The sequence below is a fragment of the Ooceraea biroi genome, chromosome 2 (genome assembly GCF_003672135.1).
Source record: "Ooceraea biroi isolate clonal line C1 chromosome 2, Obir_v5.4, whole genome shotgun sequence".
In the NCBI taxonomy this organism is placed as follows: domain Eukaryota; kingdom Metazoa; phylum Arthropoda; class Insecta; order Hymenoptera; family Formicidae; genus Ooceraea; species Ooceraea biroi.
Window position 1 is genome coordinate 3297732 of NC_039507.1, and position 13004 is coordinate 3310735.

General features: G+C 37.9%; 3 protein-coding genes across 3 annotated transcripts in view; 1 reads left to right on the forward strand and 2 right to left on the reverse strand.

Annotated features, from left to right (window-relative positions):
• Positions 1–553: 553 nt before the first annotated feature.
• Positions 554–1607, forward strand: LOC105281756 (probable small nuclear ribonucleoprotein G). Its single transcript, XM_011343195.3, has 4 exons — positions 554–720; positions 841–863; positions 1155–1279; positions 1396–1607. The coding sequence occupies exons 1-4, from the start codon at positions 689–691 to the stop codon at positions 1444–1446; spliced, it is 231 nt and encodes a 76-aa protein (XP_011341497.1). The 5' UTR covers positions 554–688; the 3' UTR covers positions 1447–1607.
• A 1260-nt stretch (positions 1608–2867) lies between these two features.
• Positions 2868–7167, reverse strand: LOC105281754. Its single transcript, XM_011343194.3, has 3 exons — positions 6789–7167; positions 6391–6520; positions 2868–6231 (listed from the first exon to the last, which is right to left on the reverse strand). The coding sequence occupies exons 2-3, from the start codon at positions 6475–6477 to the stop codon at positions 4198–4200; spliced, it is 2121 nt and encodes a 706-aa protein (XP_011341496.1). The 5' UTR covers positions 6478–6520; positions 6789–7167; the 3' UTR covers positions 2868–4197.
• Positions 7168–7954: 787 nt separating this feature from the next.
• Positions 7955–13004, reverse strand: part of LOC105281751 — a 78648-nt gene continuing 73598 nt past the window's right edge. Inside the window, exon 13 of the mRNA XM_011343189.2 lies at positions 7955–12783. Within this exon, the coding sequence (XP_011341491.2) occupies positions 10083–12783 (2701 nt within the window). The 3' untranslated portion in view covers positions 7955–10082. The remainder of the gene's footprint in view (positions 12784–13004) is intronic.

Consider the following 13004-nt stretch of genomic DNA (forward strand, 5'->3'; position numbering starts at 1 on the left):
GAAAATAAAATTATAATTCCGTAGCTGAATCGAAATATTGTCTTCTAATATTTTCTATGCCTTTAGCTATGTTTTGACGGAATAATATCGCATATTTTACAATTTTATAATAATTTATAATAATTTTATAACTGCTGCAACAGCTAACTGTTGTCTAATCGCAAAATGCACAAACTCCCGTATATATTTTGAGTGGTTAATATTTACGCACATATACACACTTATAAAAGGATAGTATAATTGTTAGTACAATATTTTACAATTATTAAGTTAAATACACCTCATATCCTGTTACAGATCACAGATTATCACATATATAATATACTATTTTTTATTAGAGATTCCAAGTAATTAAAGAAATACACAATGATATACGTACGTAAAATGTTTACGCACGAAATATTATTCTTGTGTTGTGTCTTATAGCTTTTAGATACTCAAGCTATATCCAATTTTCACAATGTTATTTCAATAATTCAAAAGTATCTTGATCTGCACAAATCGATTTGAAAGAGATCACGTGAACGTAATGGCAGCACATTTAGTTCATATCATGGGGTGTGAGGCATCAGATGGCGCTACAAACGCTGATCATTCTAAGTGCGTAATTGTTTGCCGGCAACGCGATTATCAAACAAAACGTATTTTTGGTGATAAGTAAGGAAAGTCGTAATTGTTGTAATTGAAAATGAGTAAAGCACATCCGCCAGAACTCAAGAAGTAAGTGATCTTTCGTAATTTAATGCAATATTTAATGTAATATCTATCATCTAACCTCAAAATCAAAGTATACAATTACATCTTTAATTTTCCGTATTAACACATCTTCATTTTTTTCAGGTACATGGATAAGAGGCTGTCTCGTAAGTATTTTAGATGTGTACTAGTAAACTTAAGTTTGTATATCTGAAAGATCAAATTAAAGTTTCAAATAACTCTCAGTGCAAGGTTAGGTTAATTAACTAGCACGTCTACTCAAAATTAATCAATATTTACACATATATTTTTCACATTTCTTAATAATCTAAAGTAATGTTTCTTTTGATAAACATTCTTGTTTTTAATGGAAAGTGTGCGTGATAACATGATAAATTTATTTCTGCCCCCAGCTTTAAAATAAAAAAAAAAATAAAATTACATAAAATATTTTTCAGTGAAATTAAATGGCGGTCGGCATGTCATCGGTATACTAAGAGGCTTTGATCCATTCATGAATATGGTTATTGATGAAAGCATCGAGGAATGCAAAGATGGCACGAAAAACAATATTGGAATGGTGGTAAGTTATATTTTGACTTATACAAAAGTGACTTATAAAAATAGATATAAGTTACAAATTTACTATTTCATATTACCTGAAAAAAAAAACAGTATAGATAATTTGTATATTTTTAGGTAATTCGCGGCAACAGCGTCATAATGTTAGAAGCCTTAGACAGAATATGATTTACCCTACTAGAATCCTACTTATATGTAATATGTATTATATTTTTAAATAAATAATCAACATTTTTTGTAAAATGTACATCCTTAATATTTTGTATAACAATAATTTCATAGAATTCATATGTATTCACAAGTAATCATTAAAGAAACTGGTTAATGTAGAATGTGTAAACATAAATATTATTAACAAAGTTTTGATATATACATATATCTAAACGATAGTGAAGAAAACATAAATTGTCAACTTGTAAATTCTAAGATAATACATTATTGCTCACTAAATATTGAATAAAGGTAGAATGACACTCCGTTAGGATGAGCATCGAGTGGAACATACCCTAAATCATATACATCAATATATAAAGAACACAATAAATAAACCTATTTTAATGTTAGAGATTATATTAAATGATAAATACTGAAATACATAATATTAAATAGATAAATGAGTTATTAAACTATGAATTTTATTAAACTATAAATATTGAATAAATACAGATTATAACACAATACATTGTTATAAATCTTATTAATTATTCTTTTTCTTTAAGAAATATTTAATAAATATCTTTTCGAGACAAGTTATAAACGTGATTAATTTTATTAGTGCTTCCTATTACACTGTTTAATTTTTGCTTCCCATTTTGTATTATAGTAAAAATAGCATATATAAAAACATGAAAAAATATTTATATAATAAAGCAACGTACACCTGCAGCATTACATACCATAGCTTGTTTTACATTCTTAAATTTCAGATTGTGCAAAATATGAATCTTGAGAATACATGCGTGCGTTTAATCGAAGAACGACTGAATCATATCACTTGATTTAATATTATATCTTGCAGATATAATTAGTTTTAGAGAAGAAATAGTTTCGTTTACAGAAGCAGTAACAAAATATTTTGTGTGCAAGGTACAGAAATTTTATTCAGTATTCATTCATAGCTACGGATTTGTATGAAGCAACATTCATATTCACAATATGCGAATATACATTTATTAATACCAGAAAAAGATGCGTTCTAACATAGAGCGTGTCCAAATATAGGTTTCATATCTGTGTATGATCTTCTATAAATCTATAAAAAATAAATATGACTATGTTAGAAGAAACATTTTCAGTTTTACAAGGCACACAATATTTCATCGTTTTTTCACATTCAGGAACATTATCCTCAACAGGTAGATGCAAGATATCGCAAGTAATGTTTTACGACAATTTATATCGCCTTACTTACATCATATTAGAATATCTTGCAGATATAATTAGTTTTATAGAAGAATGGCTTCGTTTACAGAAACAGTAACAAAATATTATATATATATATATATATATATATATATATATATATATCGTATGCATTTCTGTTGCAATAAAAATAAAAATCTTGTTACTTTTTAATTTCTTTTTCTAAACGAAAAATAAATGTAAGACAGAAATATATTTCTGTATTGTTAGCTACAACATCATAGCAATTATTCTTTCTATTTTATTTCTAAGTATTTTAATTTATGATGTATAAATGATACGGTGTTTGCTTTCTTATATAATCATAAAAAGATTTACATAGATTAGAAAATAAAAGTGTTTGAGAAAGATTGGCATTTAAAATTAAATATAAATTACAGAATAAAAGTTTTAAATGTATGTATCTTAAATATAATGAAGATTGATCACACAATAGCTTAGAGCTTAGAGATCGGCAAACATAAAATGGATGTGATCGTGACATTTAGAAAAGAAATTTTGGAGGAAAATGTATCACAGTTTATGCAATCTTAATCGGATAAATGTGAATAATATATGTTATTACATTAAATGAAAGTTATATAATACATGAATGCCCACGTGACGTTTCGTATATTATATCACATATTTCAAAACTTTTTGGAGATGCTTTCTCATACACATAAAATAGTGTCAAAAATATTGTAAAATTTATAAGTAATGATATTTCTTAGAAAGTTTAAACTTTCTAAATTAAATTGTGTTAGTTAAAAACTTTAGAAACTTAACAATATCATTTTTTTAAATTCTGATAAACGTGAGAAGCTTTAGAATATCGAAAATACATCATCACGCACAAAACTCTTAGAATAGTCATAAATTACATCTTATATTAATTATTAAAAAATAATATTTTGTTATTACTTTTCGAAATATATAAATGATACTTTGCGTATAAATGTTAAATATATTAAATTTTTGATACTTTACATTTAATACAGGAATGTAAGGAAAAATTGTATGGCAGAAATGTAATTGGTGGCTCTAACGATCAATATCGATATCTGCACTAAAAAATAACTATGCCCATTTTTTGTGGTGTATAAAGATGTTACTTAACATACGCGCGAAAAGATATATGCATCTATTACTCATTCCTCGCGGTTTTTATTTGCACGATAGTTTAAAGTATCAACCGCGTATCAACAACCAGTCGCACGAAAGAAAATTCACAAACACTCTAATCAAGCCACACACAACTAACATAAAAGCACACTCGAGAGAAAGAGATATTCAAACATCAGAGAATGTACAACATTAAACTACTTTTGTACCAATATGCATCATCACACGCTGTACGAAACACGTACCAACATTCATATTTAACGTTTTTTGGTTGCACAATAGGATAATTTGTTGATTCTTCTATATTCCTTTCCTTCTAAACTCGTTTTAATGACTCAAAAACAAATTTAGTCATTCAGTTCATGTTTAAGAAAAGGAATACATTGCACGCTTTCATCTGGATATGATGACGGCTTCTTTTTCGAAATTCTCCGGATCCATTTTTACGGAAACAAAACTAAACCCGTTTGTTTTTTGACTATTATTTCCGTTAATTGCTGATAGCTTTTTGTCAGCATTTTCTTTGACGCGTGCACTTTCAAGAGATTCGGCATCGTGTTGTACCGTTTCTCCATTAATACATACTTTATCATCGTTCGTAGTACAATTTGTTTCGTTTTCTTGTTTCAGCTTTTTCATCTTGTTTTCTTCGTCGGAACATGACGTCGCGTGCGTTTTAACATGGCTGTCGAAAGAAATGAGTGACTTGCCAACATAATCGCACTTGCCGCATGCGAAGTTCTGACCGGTGTGTTGAATAGTCACGTGCTTCTTCATGGCGAGCTTATTACTAAAAGATTTGTCGCAGAAACAGCAGGAGAAGGGCTTCTCCTCGTGCCTTGCGACGTGCATCTTGAAGTACCAGTCGGTGCTGAAGTGCTTCGAGCAGTAGACACAAAAGAAACTCTTCTTCTTCGGTGTTTTCTTCGGCATCTGCCGCTTCTGTGGATTGTGTTGTATCGGAACCTTTATGATAACTCTTTGTTGCGCGACATTGGTATTAGGAACAGTGGTGGCGGCGGCAACAACGGGCTGTTGGGGCGGTGGATTCGATATGGCCACCGGCTTCAGCAGATTATTCGTCATGATACAGAACTTGGGAATGCCCTGTGTGCGATGTAACAATGACGGCGCGGTTATCAGATTGGTTATAGGCAACACGCGTATCGGCGTCAGGAACGATTTCGGTTGAATTGGCGTAGTCGTTAGAACATGCGACGGCGACACAACCCAATTATTTATCGTCAGAGATTGAGCAGTGGTAGCAGTAGTGCTGGTGGTGATGGTGGTGGTGGTGGTGCTGATAGTAGTGGTGGTGGTCATAGTGCTGGTGGTGATTTGAGAGGGAGCTATCAGATGAATATACTGATTTTGTGACGACACGACGGCTGCAGGAGCAGTAGTTACAGCGGTAGTCGGAGTACACGTGACGTACGAGTTCTGTTGCAGATTCGGAAATCTCATCTGGCTGATCGGTTGCGCTTTACTTTCTTCCGGACGCAATGCGCTGTCGGACATTGCGTTGCTCCGTGATGGAATGGGCGCGCTTTCGATTTTCGTGAAATTACTTCCTCGCGAATTATTAGCATCGACAGGTTGCGCGTTGACGGGTGGATTGGAGCCGATCGATTGGGTAGATACCGAAGTGATGATGATCGATGGTTGACTAGGTATTGTTTTCGGAATAATTATTAGCTCGTCGTTCTGCCGCAAGATCTCCATCGCTCGTACAGGATCTGAGTAATCGTTTCGCTTTGTTTTCGCAATCTCCAGAATTTGCAACTCCCGCTCGCGCATTCTCTCCCTCAGCAGGTGCAATCTGTCGACGTTGTTGTGCCTGTACTCGTCCTTTCGTCTGCAACTCTTGTGATATATCCTGTACACGTACCTCCATCCTTTCAGCGTTGTTCCGCAGATGTCGCACGTTCGGGACTTGTCGCATCTATGGAGTTTTATTGTCGCCCGGCGACAACGATTATGGTCGATACTTAATGCGTCGCAGCGTTCGTTTTTACAGTGTTTTGCAACTGGTGCGTTTATTTCTTCTTCGTCTATGTTCGTCGCTAACATAGGCGACGCACCGTTCTGATCCACGTACTGTTGTACTATTACATCGCAGATGATGTTTTCGCATGGCTCATAATGACCACACACTTTTTTTCTGATAGGTATCAAGGCAATTTCTGATTTTTTGTCCTCTATTTTCGAAGGCAGAAGATTAGCATCCTCTCTCTCCTCGTCCGTTATCCTCACAGGAACTATCGATATTTCAGGTTGCTTTATATTATTTAATAATGTTATATTCATGCCATTCTTCCCGTTTCCAAATAAATTTTTGTTAGCTTCCGTTGATAATTTCAAAGGAATTGTCTTAATAATAAGGTTCGGTTGATTAAAAAGACGCTTCACTGGATCTGATTGCAACACCTGGAAACAATTATAATCGCTTACTTAGGTTTCTTCTTAAATGTCTATGTGTTTATATGTCGCAATAAGGAATCATTTTATTGCAGACATTATCGCTCAACTTAAAAGAATTCATATGGCACTGTCATATTTTTTATTTTTAGATACAATGCAACTTACTTCGGATAAAGTGGGCTTTGCCATATTGATGGGGCACATGTTGGACGTGTCTATGGGTATAAACTTGGATAGTGATGTATATGCCATCTTCACCCGTGTCAACCCGTGCGAGTAATCGATGTGGAGTCACCTGTAATTTACAGAAAAAGTCGAGACACGATATCGCGGCCAAGCGTCAAATTTCGAATTTGTCCGCAATTGTTAGTCTCGCGTATCAGTTCGCCACGCATAAACACAAAGCGAACAGATCGGAATGAGAATTGCGCGGGTAGGCGAAATAGGATGCAATTTATAGGTTAGTTTAATTTAGGCAATCAACACTACCGAATCGCGACCTCTTTGTTACTGTGCCCTCATTACTTTTGCATACACGCACTTTCTCAGAAACTTTTACTTACAAAATCGATTCGCTACGATCGATTCGACATCATGCTTCGCAATTTCGATCGATAGGCAGCGATCCGTCGCGACTCGCAATCCCGTACGGGCGTACTGCAACAATAGGTGTTTTTCCTTTTTTCTTTCTTTCTTTCCTTTTGCTGGATACTAATTTTCTCGAATATGCACAGTACGTTGACCGGACGGACGGAATCGATCCTCCGTCCGCTCAGGAAAACGGTAATCGCGGTTCGCCGTCCATCTGCGAATTTGGGACGCGAGATCCGCTGATCGGTGGGGTTGCGACCGCCGTCACGACGGCGAAATTGCGCCAGGAACGCGCTTATACACGTTCGTTTCGTGGATTAGAATTTTTGATGGTGGCGTCCATCGACGAAACCACTGGCGTCATATGCGCGCGTACCACGCATGCGCGCGCGAGACCTCGCGGGATCGATCTTAGATCGCATTCCGGAAAAGTTGCGTCTTCTTTTTTATATTTCTCTATTTTCTGCGTATCTGTATTTCTTTATTTGCGAGTGTTCGTATATTGTCTCCTAATCTCCTACTTTTCAGCTTTTATTAAATCGATAAGTTGGAATATTAAAAACCGAAAGCGATATCATGTCGCAATTATATATGCCGGTTTCACTTTTTGAAAGAAATACGCAATTTGAAAATAGAAAGACAGGCAAGATCTGGTGACACAGACACAAAGAAAGAAGTATGGATGTTTATGTTTCATTTTGTTGATTTATGCAATTAAATAATATTAATTTTGTCTTTCGTTTTTATTGATATAATTTTTAGATTGTTTGTTCCTGTACGAACACGCAGTGATATTCTAGTTTTTATCATACAATTAGAGTTTCGTTAAAAAAACATTTAATTGCAAAGGTTTTTACTGATTTTATTCGGATTTTGGAATTTTGCAAAATCTCACACTAAATTGATCAAAGGATAGAGATAAGAAGTGGTTTTGCAAATCTGAGACGGTCTGTACATAGCATGAGTTATTACGTAACAATGACAAAATGAAACTTATCATTTTCCGTTTTGCATTTCATTTTACATTATACACATGTAAACTATTCAGTCATACTTGTTCCCCGATGTACAGGCTCGCTCGTCCAGTAGATCTCTTCACAACGCGACAACAGCTGAAAGATATAATCCAGGAAAGACATTTAATTGGAATAAAGACTTTATTGTAACATCTCATTATGATATATATATTTAATGTACACGTTATCATAAATCGACGGCTAAGTAATTAATTATTGTAGTATTTCATTTATTTATTTCAGCAGTGTCGTAGGTAGGATGCTACTTATCTTTGGTACTGAATGTACAATATGTATTGCAATGATGCTTGTTATTATTTGCTAGACTGAAGATGAAGCATTGTGACTCATTCACAGCATAACACATCGCAGATTGTACTGCGTGTGCGTGATAATGATCGTTGTATTCAAGCCAATTCGTCGAGTGCGCATGCATGGTCACAATTATTACAACTCCCTCTTCGTTGCACTCATTTACATTTTTTTTGTCCTTTTTTTTCCCCCAAGAGTTGTACTCTCACGAATAGTACTTATTCATTAATAGTATCATTTACAATAATCAGGACAGGCGTTGCACAAGCAAGCCTCTTGTTTCAAACGTGTAACGCTAGAACGAATGTCTGATTGTCCTCGTAACGAAGCAATACGTACGACGTTACGTATAAATAAAGAGAAAGCAGGAGAAGCAATACACGGCACGCGAATGAAATGGCCAAAGGGCTTTATTGAACCTCGGCGAAATTCTGTAGGAGGACGACCTGGACGCTTATACACGTAGGAACTATTTCGGAACTAAATGCCACGAATAAATGTATTCGTTGGATTCGAACGATAACGAATCCGCTGCGCGAAAACAACGATGAGTGATAAATGCACGAACACATAGCCGACTCCGCGAGAGTTCAATAAAACCTCTAATAACGGATCCGGACACTCAAGAAATTGAAGCTGCTTCTCGCAATAATCGCAATTGCATAATAATCGTGTATATATAATATGTTGAGGGTAACTTAACTTACAACTTAACTTACTTCAACGCGACGTTTACATCATAAAAAACTTTACCTCGAGCTCTATGCGCCTAGTCTTATAAACATATTTACACGGATCAGTCAAATAAATAGTTTTTAGTCTTTGCATCTAGAATGGCCTTAAACGAAGCAAGTCTTCGTTATTAATTAACAATGTGTAATACAATATGGGAAAATAAAGGCATGATGGCTGCGCGATTGAGGCGAAATATATCAGCGTTTCCACCCTATTTGCTGCCGAAAAAATCACTTATCACTCGATTCGCAGTGTTATGTTAACTAGCAAGTGCTAACACCTAGACCTTCCTAACTAGTGGCATTTTCAATTTTGATTCCCGCGGAATCTCAAAGGTACGATCTCACGTCTTGGATTTTATAATATTAATCTTTGGAAAGAGATCTTCCCTTCACGAAGTAAAGTCGTTCGTCGGATATATAATTCTGCGATTTTAGGACAAATTAGATCGACGATTCTCGATTCAGGGCTCGTCTGACGGCTTTTTAACTTAACGCGGTTTTCGATACAATTCGTTTTTATCCGTAATGCAGTATAAAATAATTTGATAAAAATAATTTCGCATATCTATAGTCTCGCTAGTCGTAACAATGTGGCGCATATAATGTTCCTGTAATGTGCAATATTTCTTTACACATGTATACATATCACAGAGGTCAATTAATTTCGTACACGCCCTTTCGATTTCAAGCGAACATTCCGGAAACAATGTCACTTACCTCATAATATCGCTTATATAAAACGCTTACGATAAATATTACAGTAATTATTGGCTTACATACGTACGCCTGAACTTTGATAATGCGTGTGAATAATCTTTCTACTAGAAAAAATATGACAATTTTTAAGTGGACACTATTTACAATCTTGGATATCATGTCTTACGTAATGGCCGCGTACAATTTACCTTAACATTCTGACAAGAAATATAACATTCGTTCGTAGAATTCACGGGTCTCAGAGGGAAAGATTCAATCCTTGTACTATTTTCTTAAATTTCCAGTTAAAGATTCTTAAAAATCAGGTTACATAGAGATGTAACTCGCCTTTGCCTTTGTGAGTGTGTACATGTATCTACATTTACACTCGTACACTTTTACACCAACTCGTTCTATACATCTCGTATTTTCCATCGTGGATGAATCAATGACGGACTAGAATGTGTCAAGTGCAGTTTTCTTCCGTTTCTACTTTCTGGATGACTCACTTCCTCACGCCGCCGCCGCCGCCACCACTCACTTCCGTTCGTGCTACCGGTTTCTTATTCACGTTCGATATAGTCCTCGCGACACTAGAATTATTCTTGTTGGCCTCGAACTTCTGCTGCAGCGACGCTACATTGGATTTGCCGCTTGCCGCCCTGTGCAGTGGACTCGTTTTCGTTCCTCCACCCGCGTCCGCTCCATTCTTGATATCCGTTTTGGCGGAAACCTTCGACGTCAAATGCGACGTCTTAGAGCCGCCAGTTGGGTCCTTGGCCAACGGTGATAATGATTTGGCTGCGCTCGTATTGCCTGTCGGTGATTTCTTCCTTTCTGAGAGACTAGCTGCTTTAGACGTGATATTTAGAGGAGTATTTGAAGGTTTCAACGGCGTTGTTGGCGTCTTCTGTCCGCTTTTCGGCAACGTGGGTGTCTTCTGAACGGTCTTCAGTGGCAGACTGAATTTAGGGTTGCTGCCCACAACATCCGGCGATTTCGTGCCGGCCTGATTAGAGTTCGAGCAGCTCGAGACCAGGTCCGGACTATTGAACTTCCCCGGATTATTCTTAGGGCTAGAAGGCACATTTTTGACAGACCCGGTTGTACGCGTTTCTTCTTTATCTAAGTCGCTATTCGATCTGCTCGCGCTCAATTGCGTTTGCCTCGTGTCCGAGCTTTGTTTCACCGTTGTCGGATTCGCGTCGGCTATCTTCGAGGATTTCAATGTATTATCTGAACTTTGCCTCGTAAATTTTACGCTTCCTTCTTCTTTAGGAACCGGACTTTTCGAGATGCTCGGCGGTGTCTTAGTCCTATTTAACGGCGGTTTCACCGAAGCTTTATTATCAATTTGGTCGTCCTTCTTGATATGTATCAAATGAGACGGTCGAGTAGTCTTCGTTAGAGCGAACGGTTTGTATCCTACAGGGCTCTCGGCCGGCTTCATGCCGAGTTCCTTGGACAGTTCGTCATTTATGTTAGGATTATTAGACTTAAGTGTATTCAGCTTGCCTTTGTCGAGGAGTTCGTTCGAATTATCGATATCTTTGTCCGGCTCCTTTCTTTGCACTTGTGGAATATTTATCGCGGATGGATGAAGGTAACCGGAGCTAGTAGTAGAGCTGGAAGAGTTGAATTTACCGGAAATCGAATTTGAGTAAACACTGCCAGGTGTTTTATAGTGACTCGAGTTCATGTAACCACCGAAGGAACCATTGGAGCCCATATTTTCGGAAATTTTTGATACCTTTTCCTCGTTCTCTTTCTTCTTCTTTCGCGATAACGTCGAAGTGGAGTATATCGAGTCGAAATTACGATTTGATATCTCCGATACGATCTCCGATAACAAACCCATCGATTCCAGACCGTTCGTAGTACCAGTGGCCGTCGCATCGACACGTTTCGGCTGTTTGTACCCGTTATCGGCCAGCGTTACTTCCATCTCGTTCATATTCTTTCTGTTTTTTTCTGGCACAGGTTCTTCTATCACCGCGTAGATATTGTCATTCGTGGGTGACTCTTCCGTAATTTTTGTCAAGGATGATTCCGTGATCAGGTTCATGCAATCGTCGTAGGTATTTTCTATCAACTTCTGGGCGGTTTTCACCGGCGGATTCTGGTAACCCGGTAATCCTGGGATCTTTATTGCACTATCGGTTGCCTTCTCTGTCTGTGCGGTATTCGGTGGGCCCGGGGGCGGCGACGTGGGTCTCGTGCTAGCGGGAATACTGGTGGGTCTCTTGACGGGTGTTGTCGTCTGACGCATCGAGCCAAATGTGTTGATGACGGGTCTCGGCGTGATCTTGCTGTCTCTCATCGACTGAGCACGCAAGACCACATTCTTTTTATCGATCTCGGCGGCGGATATCACGGGAATCACTGGGGTCGCGATTTCGATCTGTGTCTGCGGTATCGGATTGGAAATCTCCAGGTTCCTCAGGATCTCCTTGTCGATAACTTTGTTGGCTTTGTGATGTTGGCTTCTTGGTAATGAATTCGTATTTTTGTCATGCGAACTCTGGGAATTACTTCTCATGATGCCGGAACCAGGGCGCAACATCGACGCGATGCGGTTGAGCGTGCTGCTACCTTTCTCTACCTTCTTCTCGGGCTCTGGCAGGATCACGTTTGTCAGGGGTGTACTGTTGGGTCTCTGTGGTCTTACCGGCGCAGACAGGATTGGCGGTGCCGGAGCTGGACGCGTGGGTACGTCTGGAGCGGGTCTAGTGGGTACTTTGGCTACCAGTTCGACGGATGTACAGGTAGTAGCTGCTAGCACGGGACTGCTGATCAATGGTCGCGCCGTAGATCCGGGATTCAGCGGTGGCAACATCGGCGCGGCAGAGTTCGTGTCGTTGATGCTAGAATTCAGCAGACCGCTTCTTTGCGGCAAATTGCACTTTTGCACGGGCTTCGCCACGTTTGTCTTTATTGCTACTGTGGGCATCCAACCTGGCGGCGGTGGGGCCGGCTTCGTTGGTTCGGCTAGTTTGGACTGAGTCGACGAGAGCGGTGTGATCGTGAAGCCTTTGAACTGGCCGAACATGTTGTTGTTGTAACGCTCATCGGATTCTGCTTTAGGCAGCAGACTTGCACACGCTGGATCCTGACTCAGGCTAGAATCGATCGTTTCAATGTTACGAGACATGGGACTGGAACGATCGATCGTTTTGATTAACAATCCATTGTGGCCACGATCGGTCCTGAAATTTGAAGCAGAATTATAAGCAGAGGACTGGGGAACTTGCAAGCGCAATTAAGATACATAATTGCTAACGAATACACGTTGTTTCGTTGCAGAATTTAGCTAAGAATTTCTTTTTCGCATTTAGTAAATTAGAATAGTAAAACGTGTTGTTCTATTTGTGTGGATATTGGTACGAAGCGAACAATATGTTTGTCAAAATATAAAAAAATAAAATTT

Excerpts from the sequence above, each read along its gene's own strand:
- LOC105281756 (XM_011343195.3), top strand. The coding sequence starts at position 689 with ATGAGTAAAGCACATCCGCCAGAACTCAAGAA. Across the intron at positions 721-840 it reads CATCCGCCAGAACTCAAGAA|GTACATGGATAAGAGGCTGT; the intron begins GTAAGTGATCTT and ends CATTTTTTTCAG. Across the intron at positions 864-1,154 it reads CATGGATAAGAGGCTGTCTC|TGAAATTAAATGGCGGTCGG; the intron begins GTAAGTATTTTA and ends AATATTTTTCAG.
- LOC105281754 (XM_011343194.3), bottom strand. The coding sequence starts at position 6,477 with ATGGCATATACATCACTATCCAAGTTTATACCCATAGACACGTCCAAC. Across the intron at positions 6,232-6,390 it reads CAAAGCCCACTTTATCCGAA|GTGTTGCAATCAGATCCAGT; the intron begins GTAAGTTGCATT and ends AATTGTTTCCAG.